At 41.4% G+C, this 19548-nt stretch overlaps 1 protein-coding gene across 4 annotated transcripts in view; it reads right to left on the bottom strand.

The window, feature by feature from the left end:
• CELF1 (CUGBP Elav-like family member 1) overlaps nt 1-19548 on the bottom strand; it is a 92118-nt gene that overhangs the window by 14121 nt on the left and 58449 nt on the right. For all 4 annotated transcript variants that reach the window (XM_075545727.1, XM_075545725.1, XM_075545728.1 and 1 more), the window contains exons 2-5: nt 4595-4782; nt 2813-2895; nt 2475-2523; nt 1674-1808 (exon numbers count right to left, since the gene is read on the bottom strand). In XM_075545727.1, coding sequence (XP_075401842.1) covers nt 1674-1808; nt 2475-2523; nt 2813-2895; nt 4595-4772 — 445 coding nt within the window. In that variant the 5' untranslated portion in view covers nt 4773-4782. The remainder of the gene's footprint in view (nt 1-1673; nt 1809-2474; nt 2524-2812; nt 2896-4594; nt 4783-19548) is intronic.

Here is a 19548-nt window from a genome sequence, read left to right as displayed (position 1 = left end):
GAAGAATCAGTAACTCATCCTTTTGCTTATTTATCTGACAGATATGTACTGAGCACTTACTGGGTGCCAAAGATCAAGTTAGTGACATACACGTGGTCCCTGACTTCAGAGGTTGATGAGTTAGTAGATGAAGTAGTTACGTTATAGTAGCGTGACCAGCGTTACAATAAAAACCAAGTGTTCAAAGAAGAAACCATGTTCCTCAATTTCTCTTGAAAAATAAAATGGGAGAAGAAAGTGATTCCATTTTGCCATTACGAATCGCTCTAAACACAAAAAGAGAGCATTTTAATGTGACACTGAAGTGCAGGGTTCAGGTTCCTTAGTAGGGCTGGCGGCATACGGTTTACATGGTGAGCTGCTAAACCACAAGGTCAGTAGTTTGAACCTACCACTCCACAAGGAGGAAGATGAGGTTTCCTATTCCCATAATGAGCCAATCGTCTCAGAAACTCAGAGGCAGGTCTACTCCCTCCTATAGGATTGCTATGAATCGCATCAGCTTGATGGCAGTGCGTGAGTGAGCCAACCGTGCTAGGAGACCACTAAGAGTGATCAAGAGCCAAGAGGACTCATGGCAGGACCGTACCTGGGTAACCAAAACCAAGTGACAAGCCAACTCTCTCCTTATTCCTATTGGCCAGCGACCACTGGTTCCCAAGGACCCAAGTCAAAAGAAGCTCTTCATCAAAGTACGAAGAGTGGGAATCCCAGAAGATTTCGTTGTGCTCATGCTAAATGTGTGCACATGACCACGAAGCAGATGGAGCAAGGGTTTAAAATGATGACGAGTGTTTATCGGGGGTGTGAGTGCTTTCATTCCACTTGCGTAATAGGTAAGCGTGGAGGTGACCCGAGAAGCTCACCACATGAAGAATGCAGCACCAGGACTCATTAACTCCCTGCTGAAACTGAAGAAAACTCACAGCAATTCCTGCTGATCAAAACTACAATCTTCAGTATGGCATATGAAGAAAACAAAAATCCTCACAAGTGGACCAGTAAACAACATCATGATAGAGAAAACATTTCAGTTATCAGTACTTTACTTTCCGTGGATCAACAATCAACTGCCGTGGAAGCAGCATCAAGAAATTATTGGGCGATGCATTGCACTGGGCAAATCAGCTGCAAAAGACCCCGTAAAAAAGCATTAACAAAGCAAAGATGCCACCGTGAGGGCTAAGGTGTGCCTGTGCCTGACCTAAGCCACAGCATGTTATATGCACGCAAAAGCTGGATGGTAAATAAGGTAGACTAAAGAACTGAAACATTGGAATGCTGGTCCAGGCCACCCACACTGACAGTGCCAAGGACTGACAAAGCATCTGTCTTGGCGAAACAACAGCCAGATGCTCCTTTTATGCAAAGATGGGGAGACACGGACATGCGCGGTACACTCGAGGGTCAGCAAATAAGAGGATGGCCTCAAATGAGGGGGCCTGACAGAGTAGCTCCAACACTGGCCTCAAACGTAGCTCTTGTGAGGGTGACGCAGGGCTGGGCAGTGATCTGTTGTACATAGGAGGCTATGAGGAGACCTCAAAAAACTCATGGAAAAACGCATTGGTCTTTTCATTCCACTTTTTCACAAACTTTTTGACTCATATGAGTGGGAACCGCGACAGCACAACACAACATCATCATCTTTAAATGGCTAAAAATGTACCCACCTCGACTTAGGCCATCAGGTCCCCGCAATATCCGACACTCTTCAATCTGTCCAAATGAAGAGAACATGACTCGGATGTCATTTTCAGTGCATTTCTTGGAAATCATACCAATGAACAGCTTCCTGTCTTCCACTGCTGAGAGAGCAAACACAAAGGGTGACACATCACTACTGAAGAGGAACACAGAGGTGGCATCAGGCCATGGGTTGCCGTCCTGGCACTCTATCTTGATACTTCATTGGCTCTAAGACATACTTATTTTCTTATTAACACATATGAAATCATTCTTCTAGTCGTCAGTGTAACTGGGAATATTTAGGTGACTTAAGGTAGCTTTGTGACCTTATGCCAGTTACTTCATCTTTCTAGACTTATTTCTTCATCTGATCAATGGGTTAATCAATATGGCTAATGCCTACTTAGAACTTAGCAATGTTTGCTCTTGTTAGTAATGCCCTTCTACAGGAGGTTGTTAAGAGGAGCAGAACACAGCCCACCGTGAGTGCAACTGACTGTCTTCTTCTTCTTCTGACTATTCAAGCTCTCCTCCCTAACTTGCTCATCTTTCCTTCCCACCGTAGGAAATGGTATTTCTCAGGGGCATTCCCGTTCATTTGAAAATACCTATCATACTGTTTTCCCTATTAACTATTTTCATTTAGTTTCTATTCTTATTTGAGAAGAAAAAGACAAGACAATTGAGATGACAGACTACTTAAGAGCACAGTACAGAGCAGATGCCCTGACCACAGCCCAGTGAAGCAGTGCCTTGTAACGAGAGGGCTCAGTGGGCCTGCTTACCATTGTTCTTCTCACTGTCGGCAGGTTTCATCTGTATGGGGTGGTGCATCTAAGGAAAGAATATGAATAACTGTACATGTTGAAGACAGAAAAATTACTGAGGAATCATCAAAATAAGACAATCTTGTCTTCCTCCCCACCCCAAATATCAGACAAGACAGAAGGCCAGTCAAGAAGTCACAATGGCCAAGATTCAAACACTTCTTCTTTGAAATGCCTCCTACTCATCAACTCCTATGGCTGTGACCTCTTTTCCCCAGATGATTTTCAGTGCATGCCTGACAAGTATACCCCAGTGTCAAAACCATCATGGCCCAATTGGCCAGGAGTGTCCTTACCCCTGGGAGGACCTTCATGTTGTGAAGAGCATTCTGAGCTTCTAATGCAGCTTTACGGGTGTAAAATGTAACAAAACAGCACCCTGCAATAAATAACATTTCAAAAAATCAGAGCATTTCTTTGAAAGCACACTACCCCTCCTCCACTGACATTTGGAATTGAAAGAGATGGCTGGACATTAACATTAGCCCTCATCGAGCAAGGGAAAAAAGCTCTGGTTAGTCTTTACCTGTGTTTGCCGAGGATAGATGGCCAATTGATGACTTGCCTCAAACATAATGATTATTTATTACATTATACAATAGCTTAAGAGCAGGCAGTTCTTGGCATCTGTTTTGGATGCTTGGGTCTTAGATTTTTTTTAAAGCATTTTATTAGGGGCTCATACAACTCTTATCACAATCCATACATACATCAACTGTGTAAAGAACGTTTGTACAATCATTGCTCTCATCATTCTCAAAACATTTGTTCTCCACTTAAGCCCCTGGCATCAGCTCATATTTTCCCTTCCCTCCCCGCTCCCCGCCATGAACCCTTGATAATTTATAATTTTGTCATATGTTGCACTGTCTGATGTCTCCCTTCACCCACTTTTCTATTATCTGTCCCCCAGGGAGGAGGTTATCTGTAGATCCTTGTAATCTGTTCCCCCTTCCCACCCTACCCGCAGGGTCTTAGAATTCTTTTTTTTTGGGGGGGGGGGGTCTTAGAATTCTAATCAAGCTTCTAACACAGTGGTTCTCAACCTTCCTAATGCCGTGACCCTTTAATGCAGTTCCTCATGTTGTGGTGACCCCCAGCCGTAAGATTATTTTCGTTGCTACTTCTTAACTATCATTTTGCTACTGTTATGAATTGGGAGACCCCTGTGAAAGGGTGGTTCGACCCCCCAAAGGGGTCGTAATCCACAGGTTGAGAACCGCTGTACAGCACATGACACCGACTGAGGTCTATGATTTTGTGCTTTGTAGCTTAATTGAGAATTGAGCTTCAAGGTGGTGATGTTCCCCATATTCTCAGGAACGATCAACTGCATTTTTTAAAATTGCACTGCAGTTCAGATGTTAAATTGTGACATAATCACTTCAGAAGTAACAATAATTTGTCCTTTTGGCTAACAATGCTACAAAGTAAAAAACATTCTTCTAATGCTACTTTCCTATTAAGCTAGTTTCAGACATGATGACCACGTTTGCTCAGATTTGCACTGTAGAAGACCTTTCACATAAAATTACTCTGGAAATGGTCATCTGGAAAAGTAAGAATCGATCTCTGTGCATACAGGGGCAAAGTCAATGACTTATCCACCATCCAGCCTGTAAAACTACTCTCTTCTGTTAATTTTGTAACCTGCCAACACAGGATGCCCACCCAAACTCCATCTGGGTTCACCAGGAAATCCAGCAAGGACTCTAACTCCACTGAGAGAACCGCTGGGGTGTACAGACGAGCGTTTTTCTTTTCAGGGTAACCTAGCTGAAACACTAAGGACAGCTTACGTGGTTGGTTTTCTTCAATATTGTTGTCATTCCATTCCCAAGAGCAAATGAGACACACACATACGCTTGCTTGTCTCTTGAGTTTAGAGTTCCGAACAAAGGGTGGCCCTTGACTCAATTTATAAAGTATCCTCATGATGTCACCCTAACTTTGATCTTTAGGCAACTAAATGTACTTGGGCTACCCGATATAGCTGTGAGAAAGGGTCCTTTTCCTTGGGTGGCCGTCAGGAGGCAGCGCGCACGGGGCAGCTTCCTCGGCCTGCTCCTATCCCTCACCTTTGCTCTGCGGAGGGTTCTGGCTCCTATCCCGGAGGACGTTGATCTCATAGACAGCACCGTACTGCTCGAAGAGCTCCCGCAGGTCTTTCTCAGACCAGGTCCTTGGGACCTGGCCCACAAACATCTTGATAGCATCGAGATCTGGTTGATCTGGGTGGTCCAGGGTGCCGTTCATTTTCTTTGAGCTGCACAAGACAAAGCAAAGTTTCTATTATAGTCATGCTGCTCTCCAAAGGAATATTTCTTTTCTTTAAAGATCTCAACTACTTCCTGGGAAAAAAACAAAAAACCTTTTTAAGGTTAAAAAATTTATACTCAAAAATGGAAAGGAAAGCATGCAAGGAGGCAAGAACCTTTCTTTCTATACCTTCCCAAATTCTATCTATTCAAGGACAAACCAGGATTCCCGGCTACCCACCAGTTGTGTGCTTAGGGCAGAAAAAGGTAGACAATGGCCTAAGGCGTGCTATTGGCCTTCCTCTAGGAATACCTTTACCGAGAAAATCATTGTACTACACGGGCCTGTTACTAGTTCTTTCACTACTTCTCTCCAGGCTGCCAGAGTTCTCCGATGTCAAAAAGACACCATTTCCAGTAGAGCCTAAGCCACAGTGGAGTCATCATAGGACACTCATTTCTGTCTAGTATGAGAATTCTCCAAGAAATGTAAGAAGCAAAGCTCCTAAAGCAAGACTGAGTTATAATAATAATTTATATGCATAATTAGCAAAACAGAAGCACGCTTTTAATTACATTTTTAAAAATCTAGCAGATCACTGATTGGAGAAAAGACTCAAATCTCTTCCATGCACACAATGACAAATGTTAGATCAGAAACACCCGATTCAGAAGAAGTTCTAAGCTAATAATTTAGAAGGCCTGGTGGTGCTACGGGTTAGGTGTTGGGATGTTATTCACAAAGCCGGTAGTTCAAACCCATCATCCACTGCTCAAGTGAGAGACGAGTGTCTCCTTCTGAAAAGATTCACAGTCTCTAGAACCCTAAGTAGGGAGGCAATGAATTGGCATCACTAGGCTGACAGCGGGCTTAAGCTCAGGACGCTGGCCCGCGAACAAACATGCCATCTCCTGAGGAATCCTAATGCCCTAGAGTTGGGCTCCAAGACGAAGCTTTTCTTCTTAAACTGTCATGTGTGATTATGAGGAATATAGACAATGTTGCCATCACTCTAGCTTTTTTGTTTTTCAGTTAGCCAAAGTACAGATGACTCTAACAGGGAAGATTCTTTATTAAACGCAAATCCCATAATGTCCACATATGCCGCCAATCTTTATCACACCAAACTTTTAATATTCCCATTTTGATGCCTTCATGCTACTACTTAATAAGGGGGTTCAGACACTGTAAACGTTTCTATTCAGAATCGATTTCAAAGTCCTTCTGTCAAACTTAAGCTTGACAGTCATCTAAACCAATGCTTCCCCAAGTGGAATGATTGGGGTAGACGGGGGCCTGGAAAAGTAGACCCCTGTACTTTCCCCTGGATTGTGGGCCATAACACAAAGCCTTTTCATTGCCAGAGCCCCTGCGTGGAGTAACTTTTTTTCTAAAAGAGGGTAGGTGGGTGAAATAAGTTTGGGAGCCTGTGATTTAAACCATAAACTACCGAAGTTCAATAACCCTTACAGCTTAGCTTTCCATTTAGTGTTTGCTCCTTAATCCTGACCACAGCACCCTATGCTGATTTGTGCCATGCTCGGAAGTACTGTTGTCCGGTGTCACACAGGCCCTTTTACCCAGGGAATCTCATGGGAGGGAGCAGAGCAGTCCCATCAAGAAAGATCCTTAGCGGCGCCATGGTTCCGAGTTGGGCTGCAAACTGCAAGGTCAGCAGACTGCACGACCAGTCAAGCTGCCCCATGGGAGAAGGAACGGCTTTCTACTCCTGTGAAGGGTGAGTCTCAGAACGCAGGGCAGTTCTACCCTGTCCCACAGGGTCACCCAATCGACTCAATAGCAGTAAGAAGTTCTACAGGAACAAAAGCCGGTTAAGGTTTTGGTGGCTGGGTGGATCAGTCTTTTAGTTAAACAACAAGCATTTAACTAATCCTTGTGCCATTTCATATCTGTGCCTGGTGAAACTTCTGAAATAATTTTCAGTTCCATTATTAATATTTTGGAAAAAACGATTTAAAACATAAAATGGTTGCATATTATGCAGACAACAAGAACACAAATTTTGGAGGAAAAGCAAGAAGAGGTACAAATAATATTTTTTATAAAATAAACAAAAATCTTAATCAAAATATTATTGGTCTTGATTGTGCAGCGAACATAATACATAACACCATTCAAACAGCTGCTTATTTGTTGCCCGTAGATGTGGCAAATATTGTCATTAAAATATATTCTTATTTCTATATATACACTGTGAGAGCTGAAATGCTTAAAAGAATTTTGTGAAACTGCGGAAGTCGAATATCAGAAAATACTTGGATACAGTAAAATGCGCTGGTTAGCTCTTTTGCCAGCTGTCGAAAGAATTTTGAAAATATACGATCCTTTGAAAACCTACTTTCTATCACAGGATAAATGTCCTAGAATTTTAGAAGAGTTTTTTGAAAAAGAATCTTAAAAAATTTGGCTAGAGTTTGTACACAATCAAGCAGCTCTCTTTCAAAATGCTATGAAACTTATTGAAGGTGACAAAATTTTGGTCATCGAAGTAGCAAAGGAAGTTAATAATTTAAAAGTTCAGTGTCAAGATCGGTTAGAAAATAATTTTCTTCCACTAAAAATCCGTAATAGTATAGGCCAGCTAGAAGAACAAGGTGCAATAAATTGTGCAGATATCATGAATCACGTTAAAAAGATCTATAGTAACTGCGTAGATTATTTAGAAGAGTGGACGGTACATTACAATGATATTGAACATTTTCATTGGGTTACATTAAAATAAGAACTTAATTGGAATGAGGTGCAAAAAATCATTCAATCATATTACTCAAAATTTCCCAAATAGTAATATTTCCGAAAATGTTTCAGAAAATGATCTTTTTAATGAGGTGTCATTATTAAAAAATATATTGATGAGGAAAAGGTTAAATCTTAGACATCAGCAAAAATCACAATGGAGAACAAATGGTTAGAAATATTTCATCATTTTGAAACAAACCATGCTCCATACAATAATGCACTAAAAATTGTGGGATACGCCCTGCCCTTACCAGGAACTAATGCTGCAACTGAACGCGTTTTTCCTACGGTAAATGAAGTGTGGGCATCAGAAAAATCACAATTAAGTGTTGAGACTTTGAAAGCCATTTTATGTGTGAAACAAATTCTTGTGAAAATTTTCATGACCTTTTAAACGACAGCAATCTACTAAAAAAAATTTCACTCCAATGAGAAATATGCCAAAGAATAAATACTATACATCGTTTTAATGTATTATATTTATAAATTACACTTATGTTGAAATTTTAAAAAAATATATTACAATATTATTTTTGTGTTCTATGAAAATTTTTGTTGCTCCATATAGACCAAAATTTTCATCAAGAACTACCCCCACCCTCACCCCCCGTCAATGGTGTCGCGCTTTACCAATGTTGAAATCTGGTCACCTTAGCCATACCTGCTATAGTGACTGGGTCAAAGTAAGCACTGAAAGGCAGCGGGGAGGATGTCTTGTTCACATGCTTAAACCCACTCTCCTTCAAGCAACATTCCAACTGAAGTTCCTGTACCACCCCTCCTATGTATCTGATTTACCCTCTAGTTTTTAAGTGTTTGGGGAATGCATTGTTTCATTAAATCTACTAATTTAAAACTATCTGTGGCAGGTCGTTGCAAAGTCTGTTAGAGCTTCTTTTGGAAGACTAATTCTAATGTGCCAACAGAAACCACAATTCCAGTACAGAAAAGCCCCAAGACTAGTGAGACAATGAGTGTGACTCCCTAGAACCTGCCCCCGGCAACGTTAATTACCAGTTTTAATAAAATATTGCTAATCTTTAGTCCTATTTCTATTCTTGGAAGGGTTAACATATGGTGCTCAAAATATGTTCTGATACTATGGAAGCTGACAGCTACTTCATAAAGGAGGCAAGGGTTCATTAACTTGTCCGACAGTGGAGCTAACCAACTGTCCCTAAACTGTGCCTTCCATCTATGTTTGTGGGCCATTTCTCAACTTTCGACATCATTCTCCAGTGCAAAGGCATAATACAGTCAATATCTGTGTATTATCCAGAAAGTCAGTACAAACTCCAGATTCTAAACAGAATATTCTCTTTCCCTCTTCTGAGGGAGCTTCAGAAAGATCATGGGTTTTTTATATCCCCCAAACATACTCCCCATACCCACCCACCCCCCCAAAAAAATCCTACTCTATGTACACTTACTCCATTAACGCCCCTCCCCTCTGGTCACCAATTTACAGCCAGAAGACTCCTTTTGTCCTTGCTAAGTGTCATTGGTTCAGCTCTGACTCACAGTGACCCCACGCACAACAGAAGGGAGCCAAGCCTGGCCACCACCAGCCTCACACTTGCTACGTTTGAGCCCCCTGTAGCAGCTACTCCATCAAGCCATCTCTTTTAAGGGCCTGCCTCTTGTTTGCTGCCTCTCTGCTTCACCACGCGTACCGTCTGTTCTCCAGGGATTGGTCGTTCCTGACAATATGTCCAAAGTATGTGCAATGGAGTCTCGTCATTTTCACTTCTAAGGAACATTCCAATGTACTTCTTTCATGACAGATTTGTTATTCTGGTGGCCTATGTTATTTTCAGCATTCTGTGTGAATGCCATGATTCAAATGTATCAATTATTGGTATCTTCCTTATTCAATGCCCACCTTTCAAATGCACATGACTAAAAACATCATGGCTTGGGTCAGGTGCACCTTAACCCTCAGAGTGACATCCTTGCTTGCTCTTCCATATTTTAAAAAGGTCTTTCTTTATACGAGAGGGCAAAAAGTTGCCCTTTCAAACCAAACTCAGTGTCATCGAGTTGGTTCCAAAGCAGGGACTCTATAGGACAAAGTAGAACTGTCCCTGTGGGTTTCTGAGGCTATGCATCTTTTTTTTTAGGGGGGGGGGCGTTTTATTGACATCTAATCTGTATATCATAAAGTTCAATCAATGGTTTTAATACTTTTTCTTATTTAATACATTTTTTTTTGTTTAATACATTTTTAACCTCCCTGGCAGTAATCCTGAGTGTGGCTCAGGGTAAATGTTAACTGTATATTAAAGTTTAACATACCTGAAATGTCTACTAGAGAGAATAAAATGAGTAATTTCTTAAGAATTACAGGCCTACAATATAAAACAACTAATTTTATGCAAAATAATGTACCACTTTGGGTACAAACTTTGATGGCCAGGGAGGTTAAGAGGAGCTGTTTGCAATCATCACCACAATCAATTTCTGAACATTTTTTTCATCCCTGTATCATTAAGCCCCATTTCTTCCGAATCTCTCCTGCCGTAACCCTAAGGAGCTATTAGTCTGGTTCTTGTCTCTATAGATTTACTATCCTGGATTTCATGTAAAGAAAACCATACCCCAGCCCCCAAAAACACTCACCACCAACAATAAAGTCTCAATCCAAAAGAAAGTAGAAAATAATAAACACCAGAAGTTAAAAATGAGTCCAATAGGAAAACAAATTATAAGACGTTAAATTTTAAGCTAGCCATCTCTGCAGTTTAAAAAATATAAAAGCAGTGAAAGAGGAAGACTGGGGCAAGATGGACCCACCCAAACATGAAAACAAACATGAAGATGGTGGTGGGCTGGGTGGTCTTTTATTCTATTGTACGCAGGGTCGCTATGAGTCAGAACCAACTCAGCCCCCGACAACCCCTATCTGCAGTAATGTACTCCCCAGTGCACGGAGAACACGGCTATTCACATCCCTGGTCTGAGAGACTCCAACGAGGGTTTAGTTTAATCCGTGTGGGGATGAGGCTACACATCTTCATGGGAGAAGTCCTCATCTATCTCTAGAGCAGTGCTTCTCAACCTGTGCGTCGTGACCTCTTTGGGGGGTAGAATGACCGTTTCACATAACAGTAGCAAAATGACAGTGATGAAGTAGCAACGAAAGTAATTTGACGGTTGGGGGTCACCACAACATGAGTAACTGTATTAAAGGGCCATGGCATTCAAACTGCTGCCCTACAACAGTGCTAAATCGTGTGGTCCGAAGGTCAGGGTATATCTTTAAACATAGACTTTATAAGCTTTAACACAGCAAGCGGACCATGTGATTTTATCTTTTTAACCTGCAATCAAAAGGATATACGAAACACTAGTGTGTGCGTTTTAATTTTATTTTTCCAATAGTTATTATATTTTATAAGAGAATCAGCGAGTACAGGGGAGAAAGAAGGCTTTCGGGCAGGTTCCAGGTGGGGTGGACATCACACAATAAGTCACACCCATACAGGTTCCGCCCACGCTTTAGGGGACACCTGCTTACTAGAAGCTAGACACTGTGTGAGCTGAGGCATAAGCAAACATGGGGCCTTTCCTTGAAGATACAGTTTGAAAGTGAGGAGGCCCTATCAGAGATAGATAGACAGAGAGAGAGAGAGAGAAGGAACCCTGTGTTCACCTAGATACACATAGAAAAAGTCGAAACCTTTCTCATCAATTGTTCCTGTGGCTGAAGAGCAATATCCCCCACTCCTGTGCATATGGTCTGAGAGGTTAAACGTAGGCACAGCATTTAAACAGCACAGGAGAAAGAAGAGGCTTGCTGCTCTCATAAAGATGGAAACTCTCGGAAACCCAAAGGAACAATTCTTCCCGTTTATGAGTCACAGTAGGATCCACTCGATGGCAGCGGTAAAAACTTCCAAACCTGTGAAGAAGATTCTCAATGTGATGTGTCAAGGATTCCAGGTCATAGCACTCATTTGATACATCCCTAAATAAGAGCACACGCTCCAATGCGTGCCTTACCACCCGACTAGCTGGGAGCTCTTCACTGTCAGTGACTGCAAATTAAATTTATTTATTAAGCCCACTTGGAAACCAGTGAACTTAGCCACCTCTCTGAGAAGTGCTACCTAGTGGGTCCTTGTCATTCCTTTGAGATATAGTGGAAATTTGTGGAAGTGCTGTTGTCCCTGGCTTGGGAGTATTGTGGATAAGGACAACTGGGGCCTGCAGCATAGAAGGAAAGGAAGGAGGATGTGAGAAGGTAGGGAGAATTTCAGGGGAAAGGCACTGCAAAGAGCAAATCCCTACAAAGTATGAGACGGGGCTTGGACACAGTTGATTCTGAACTGCAGGTTTGGATGGTAGTGTTCTCTTAGTTCTTGACCCCAGAATAGTGCCCCCACCCCAAACACCCGTCCTGTGCACTGCCATGCAAGCAAGAGAAGTGGATGTTCCTTTACAGCTGCACTGAGCAATATAGGAGCCACAAGGCACATTACAGCTATTTAATTTTTAAACTTCAAATCCTTGATCATACACCATGACTCATGTGATGGTCTTGACTGAATTATACACGTGGAAAACACTGAACTGACAAATGAGGTGTTCTCTACAAAGAGACCTGGGTGCAGCTGTGAGTTAGGTTAGCAGTTCAACCCCATCAACAGCCCCTTACAGCTAGCTAGAGATGAGGCTATCTGTCCCCGTAATTTAGTGCCTAAGAAACCCTACATAGAGTGAAGTAAAAATCGACTCAATAGCATCAGTTTGTGCACGCACGTGTTGAGTGTGTGCAGTTCTCTAAAAACAAAAAAAATGTCACATGCCAAAAAAAAAAAAACCTAGTTCTTTACTCAATGTGGCTAGTGGCAACTACACCCACACTGAACAGCAGAAACAGAGATTTTTCTCATCACAAAAAGTTGCATTAAATGGCAATGCTCTGCAGAAAACAGCTCCTAGAGGCAGTTGAAGTCAGAAATAGGAAAGTTGTAACTACAGATAAGTGAGTGAAGACAAGCTGAAAAGGGCTGAGGGAGAAGATAGCAGGGGCCTTGAAAGAATTCCATCAAGAGAAGGAAGCTAGTCATAGCAGACCATACTGACTGCATTTAGATGAAACGTTCAAGAATGCACATGCAAGGCAGAAAGTAGAGTGGTGGTCACCTAGGGCTAGGGATAAGAAGCCTGGTGGCACAATGGTTAAGCATCTGGGTGTTAACAAAAAAGTCAGCAGTTTGAACACACCCAGTGGCTCCCTGGAGAAAAGACCCAGCAATCAGCTCTCATAAAGATCATTGCTGCTAGGTTCCATCGAGTTGGTGCCAACTCTATGTACAACGGAATAAAGCACCGTGGCCTAGACGTGTGCCGTCTTTACAATTCCTGTTATGTCTGAACTGACTGTTGTAGTCACTATGTCAAGCCATCTTCTTGCAGGTCTTCCTCTATTGCCCTCTACTTTAATAAGCACAATGTCCTTTTCCAGGTACTGGTCCCTCTTGTTAACATGCCCAACGTATGGAATCTCATCAATCTCCCTACTAAGGAGAATTCTTCCAACACAGGACTGCTTCTTCTTGTGGTAGCTCCTAATCTTGTACAGTCTTCCCGATTCATTGTTCAACTTCCACATGCAAATGAGACCATTGAAAGTACCATGGCTTGGGGTCTGGTGCACTTTAGTCCTCAGGGTGACAACTGTAGTAAAGCTTCAGAGATCTTGTGCGGCAGATTTGCTCAGTAAAATAAGTCTTTTGATTTCTTGACTCCTGCTTCTAGGAGTGGCAGAAAGATGAGGCTGTTTGCTCCCAAAGATGCATAGCCTCAGAAACCCAAAGGGTCAGTTTTACTCTCCTACAGGGTCATTACGAGTCAGAACCGACTCGACGGCAATGAGATAAGATGCTTCCATGCGCCCTGATAGAACCAAGGTAAAATGAAATCCTTAACCAATTGAATATGTTCTGTTTAATATAATGCGGCTACTGAGGTGTAATCCACGCTGAAGGCAGTATTTTTGATCTTCAGGATGCACACCTGAAAGGGACATCTTCTTCACTTTTATCAAGTAAGGTCGTGTCCCTTGCACATCACAGGTTGTCGTCCTCCAATCCCAATGCCACGGTTCTTCATATAGTCTAGTTTCTCAGATTATTTGCTCAGCACACAGACTGAGTAAATAAATATGCTTAAAGAATATAACCTGGACACTTATCTTTCATGACTAAACCACAAAAACCCACACAGGTTCTGTACAGCACAGTTAAGTGCTCTGAAAAGCCTGTTCTTAACAATGTCACCTGTGATTTGTTATGATCTTCACAGTCAAGTGTTCGATGTCATGTTCTACATCTCCTGTGCCCAGTTTGAATTCCTGTTGCTGTACGGCTGCAACTGTGTGTGAACTGCACTTGCCTGGGTGTCACCGTGTCCCTAACTTCTACATGCTGCTAGACTGCCTGTCTTTGGAATGGGCAAAGTACAGTGCTCTTTCAGTCAGTTGGCCAAATTTCTCAACACAGATAAGTGAGTACTTCCAGTCTTAGAGCCTATGTTTCACCTTCAAGTGTACTTAGAACATCCTCCTTCAAAATCACCAATTCTTGGTCATATATGCTACCTCCCGAAATGGCTGAACAAAGACCAATTCTCTTTGGTACAGTGACTTTATATTCCATCTTCTTTCGAAGGTACTTGTATCATGCAGTATTTTGCGCATAGACTTCTCCAATATATTACAACTTGAGGCTTGAACTTGCTCTTAATGTAGAGCAGCTTTTTTGAAAAATGAAAGAAATGATGAAGTAAAAGAGGAGTAAAGATTTCAAAGGGTAGTTTGAGAACACCTGGAGTTAGAAAACCAAAAGAAAACACACTCGACATTTCTCAAGCTGAAAGAACCAAAGGAAAAAGCATTCTAGTCTTGAGTTGCCATATTGAAGGCTTTTGAATGGACTGACCAAGTGGAAAGAGGGCTAAAGCTTGGCGGCATGAAAGCCAACAGAAAGGGAAATAAAACAATATTTAAAAACAAAAATACTCACTGCCATTAAGTTGATTCAGACTTAGAGTAGAACTGCCCATATGGGTTTCCAAGTCTCTAACTTGTTTTGGGTGTTAAAAGCCTCATATTTATCCTGCGGGGTGCCTGGCAGTTTTGAACTGTTGATGTTGCAGTTAGCAGCTCAAAGCATAACCCACTATGCCACCAAGCCTCCTAATGAAACAATTGTACGAACTTAAAAAGGAGGTGAAAGAAGAGTGAGATAACACTTGAAAGTAGAAAGGGGCTCCCTTTAATTTAAATTAAAAATCATTTTTAAAGAAAAAACAAAAAAATTTAAAAAAGAAGAAAAAACAGAGGGAAGCGTTAGAAAAAAGATGAGGAAAAGGAAAAATATTCGCAAATAAAAAGGTGGGTTGGAAAGGTCCTGTGAAGGGCTTTCCCTGTTATAATGATGGACTTGATTCTAATATTTCAAAACCAGAGAACAAGCAGATTTATCTTTTAAAAGGCAACTGGCAGTAATCTGAAATCGAGTGGAGAAATATGGTGACTAAGAGGCTATAACAAGCCAGCTTCTAAGCATTCAGAGAAGCAGTTCTCAATCTGTGGGTTCCAACCCCTTGGGGGTTAGGGGGTGTCGAATGATCCTTTCACAGTGGTCACCTGATTTGTAACAGTAGCAAAATTAGTTATGAAGTAGTAATGTAAACAATTTTATAGGGAAAAAAAGAAAATAATTTTATGGTTGGGGGGTCACAACATGAGGAACTATGTTAAAGGGTCATGGCATTAAGAAGGCTGAGAACCACTGATTTAGAGACTAATCTCAGGCAATACTAAGGAATTTTTAAAAATGGATTCACTGGATAAGGAGAGGCAGGAAGAAGAAGTTACTGATACATCCGGGTTCTAGTGAGGTCAATCTGAGGGATCAGTGGACCAAAGGCTCAGGAGACAAATGGGGGATAATCACAAAGATTTGATCATTTGAGAAGCACATCTGAGCCCTCCATCCTTAAGTAGAGCTTTTTTTTTTTTTAAAAGAGGCTTGAAACACAAACCCTGGAGAACCACCAATATCCTAAGATGTAAGCAAAGCAAGAGCATCCAGTGGAAGCTAAAAACTCATCAGAGTGGAATCAAGAACACTGTTTATAAACACAGATTAAGACTTAAACCCGTGTTAACAAACCCAGGGACAAGGGAACAACAAGAGATCCAAATTGGTGGTGAGGTGGGAGTGGCAGGCCTGGTAGGCAATGATCAAGGGTAAGGTAACGAAGAGGTATAGCTGTAACCCAGGTGGGGACGGAGCATGATAGTGGGGCAGGAGGAAAGTCAGGAGAAATAGAGGAAAGAGCTAGGAGGCAAAGGGCATTTATAGAGGTCTAGACAAAGACATGTACATGCAAATATATATATGAGGATGGGAAAACAGATCTATGTGCTTATATTTATAGGTTTAGTATTAAGGTGGCGGAAGGAACTTGGGCCTCTACTCAAGCATTCCCTCAATGCATGACTACTTTCTTCTATTAAATTGGCATTCTGTGATGCCCACCCCCCTGCCCCCGACACAATTGCTGAAGCCAAAGCGGGTGAACAAGCAAATGTGGTGAAGAAAGCTGATGGTGCCCAGCTATCAAAAGAGATAGTGTCTGGGGTCTTAAAGGCTTGAAGATAAACAAGCGGCCATCTAGCACAGAAGCAACAAAGCCCACAAGGAAGAAGCACACCAGCCTGTGCGATCACGAGGTGTCGAAGGGATCAGGTATAAGGCATCATCAGAAAAAAAAATCTTACCATAGTGAATGAAGGGGGAAGTGCAGAGTGGAGACCCAAAGCCCATTTGTCGGCCACTGGAGATCCCCTTGCAGAGGGGTCTAGGGGAGGAGATGAGTCAGTCAGGGTACGATGTAGCACCGATGAATACAGCTTTCCTCCAGCAGTTCCTAAATGCTTCCTCCCCTCTAACTACCATGATCTGAATTCTACCTTGCAAGTCTGGATAGAGCAGATGATGTACACTGGTGCAGATAGGAGCTGGAGGCACAGGGAATCCAGGGCGATGATACCTTCAGGACCAGGGGTGTGAGGGGCAATAATGGGAGGGTAGAGGGTGAGTGGGTTGGAAAGAGGGAACCAATTACAAAGATCTACATGTGACCTCCTCCCTGGGGGACGGACAACAGAAAGGGGGGTGAAGGGAGACCCCGGACAGGGCAAGATATGACAAAATAATAATTTATAAATTATCAAGGGTTCATGAGGGAGGGGGGAGCTGGGAGGGAGGGGAAAAAAGAGGACCTGATGCAAAGGGCTTAAGTGGAGAGCAAATGCTTTGAAAATGATGAGGGCAAAGCATGTACAGATGTGCATTACACAACTGATCTATGTATGGACTGTGATGCGTTGTATAAAAAAAAAAAGACCTGGAACCCAAGTCTCTTTCCAGAACTTTCCAGAGCTCTTCTGCCACCTCTTCACTGTTGTAGAGAGCATGTGAAATAAGACATTGCTAGATCACATTTACAGGCAAGTGATTTACGTCAGAGAGAAAACTGATGTCAAACCTCTTGCTAAAGTAGTCTAAGTCAGGAAGAGCTGAGAATCCTAGAAAAAAGGTGGCAAAACACATCAGTCACAAGAACTTTCTTCTGCCCAGCTCCTTACTATGGTGTTTCACCATAAAGTGCCCATAGGAAGAACACCAAACACTTGCAATGTGGGAAAAAATAAACAGGATATCAATAAACTTGCTAAGACTGGGGTTGATAGCAACTGTCTTTGCCCATGGTCACAAAGTTGTAAAAGAAGCCGAGCCATCCCCATCGGGGTTCCCAGGCTGTGAATCTTTATGGAAGAAGACTGCTGCATTTTCTCCTTTAAGCATAGGCTTAGACACTGTACCATGAGAGCTCTTCCAACTGTCTTTAGGCAAGTCAACTGTAGTCTCTCTCAAGTTGTAACTTGTAACTCGGTAAAACAGGAGCAATAGCCCATGCCTAGTTAGCTTCATAAAACTTGTATGAAGATGGGTAACTAACATAGATGCAAATGCACTCAGAAAAGTTAAATAACAGGGTACTAGTCCATATTCGCTCTACTCAGAATGACTTGATGGATACAAGCAATGGAAAATCTAAAAAGAAAACAGAAAACAACTCCATTTCTAATAGTATTCAAATAATAAACTTCTTGGGAATAAATTTAACTATAGAGATGAATGATTTGTATATTGAAAATGATAAAATGCTGTTGCTAAACAAAACCCATTATCATTTGAGTTGATTTTGATTCCCAGCAAATCTTTGTCAGAGCAGAATGCCTCATCTTTCTCCCAAGGAGCAGGCTGGTGGGCTTAAACAGCTGACCATGACTCCTTGAAAAAATTAAAGAAGACCAAACTGAATGACATTCCATGTTCGTGAGTTGGAACATTAATTCTGTTAAAATGCCAATACTATCCAAAAGGATCTACAGATTCAATACTACGTTTTTACAGAAATAGGAAAGTTGGTCTTCAGATTCACATGGAATTGCAAGGGGCTATAAAGAGCCAAAACAATCTTGAAAAGGAAACAAAAGCAGTACTTAAAACAGTATGTTGCTGGTATAAAGATAGATAGATCAGTGAATGAAAGCCGAAGAAAACAGATAAATGTTACTAAGAAACTAACTCTACATACAAAAGAATGAGCCTGGACCAAAACTTCCTATCATTCATGAAAACTAACAAAATGGGTCAATGATTGAAATATATGAGATAAAGGCATAAAATTTTTAGAAGAAAATATGAGTAAAATTTCAGGACCCAGTTTTTGACAATAGGTTCTTATATGTGACACCAAAAGCATAAACCAGAAAGAAAAAGAGCTAAATGGATTTCATCATAATCTAAAACTTCTGTGCATCAAAGGACATTATCAAGAAAGAAAAGGTAACCTACAGAATGAGATATATATATATATACGTATCATTTTAGATAGATAGTCATTTTATTGGGAGCTCCTACAACTCTTATCACAATCCATACATACATCAAGAAATTTGTATATTTGTTGCCATCATTCTCAAAACATTTTCTTTCTACTTGAGCCCTTGGTATCAGCTACTCATTTATCCCCTCCCTCCATCACCCTTGATAATTTATTATTTTTTCATGTCTTACACTGACCCAGGTCTCCCTTCACCCACTTGGGAGAAAATATTTTTAAAGGGTCTATTTAGTATCCATTTTATATATACATATGAGATACAACTCAATAACAAAAAGACAAACTCAACCAAAAAATGGACAAAGGATTTAAACAGATATTTCTCCCAAGAAGATAAAAAAAGGCCAATAAAGCACATAAAAAGATGTTATCCGTGATCATACAGAAAAACCATTGTAAGATACCACTTCAGACTCTTTGGACTGGTTACCATCAGAAAATAACAAGCATTGGCAAGGATGTAATAACATTGGAGCCTTAATTCATTGCTGGCAGGAATGTAAAATGGCATGGTCACTGTGAAAAACATTTGGCAGTTTTGCAGTATGTTATCAATAGAATCACAAGACCTAACCATTCCAGCTTCAGGTAGAGATCCAAAAGAACTGAAACCAGGGAAACATGCACAGTATTTGTACATGAACGTTCTCATTTGCATTCTTCCCAAGATCCAAAAAGCAGAAACTACATGTGTCCAACAATAATAGATGAATGAACAAAATGTAGCATACACATACAATGGGATATGTCAGTCATAAAAAAAGAGAAAATTCTGACACTTGCTAACATACAGATAAAACCACTATGCCAAGTGAAGTCAGCCCATCAAAAAGGTGTCTTCACCCACCGTATCTCTATCGATGCCCAAGAAATTCAGCACATTTTGCAAGTACTCAACACTAACATAGAAGGGTGGAGGAAAACAGCCTTTTTCATCACACCATTAAGGGTGTGAGGCAAAGACATGTGCCTCTGGTGCTGAGGAAAGCATACATGGAGCTCACCAAAAGAGCTCCCAGAAGAT

This window comes from Tenrec ecaudatus, chromosome 4 (genome assembly GCF_050624435.1).
Source record: "Tenrec ecaudatus isolate mTenEca1 chromosome 4, mTenEca1.hap1, whole genome shotgun sequence".
NCBI classification, from domain to species: Eukaryota; Metazoa; Chordata; class Mammalia; order Afrosoricida; family Tenrecidae; genus Tenrec; species Tenrec ecaudatus.
Note: the sequence above shows the minus strand (reverse complement) of the source record. Positions and strands in the feature narration are given on the sequence as shown.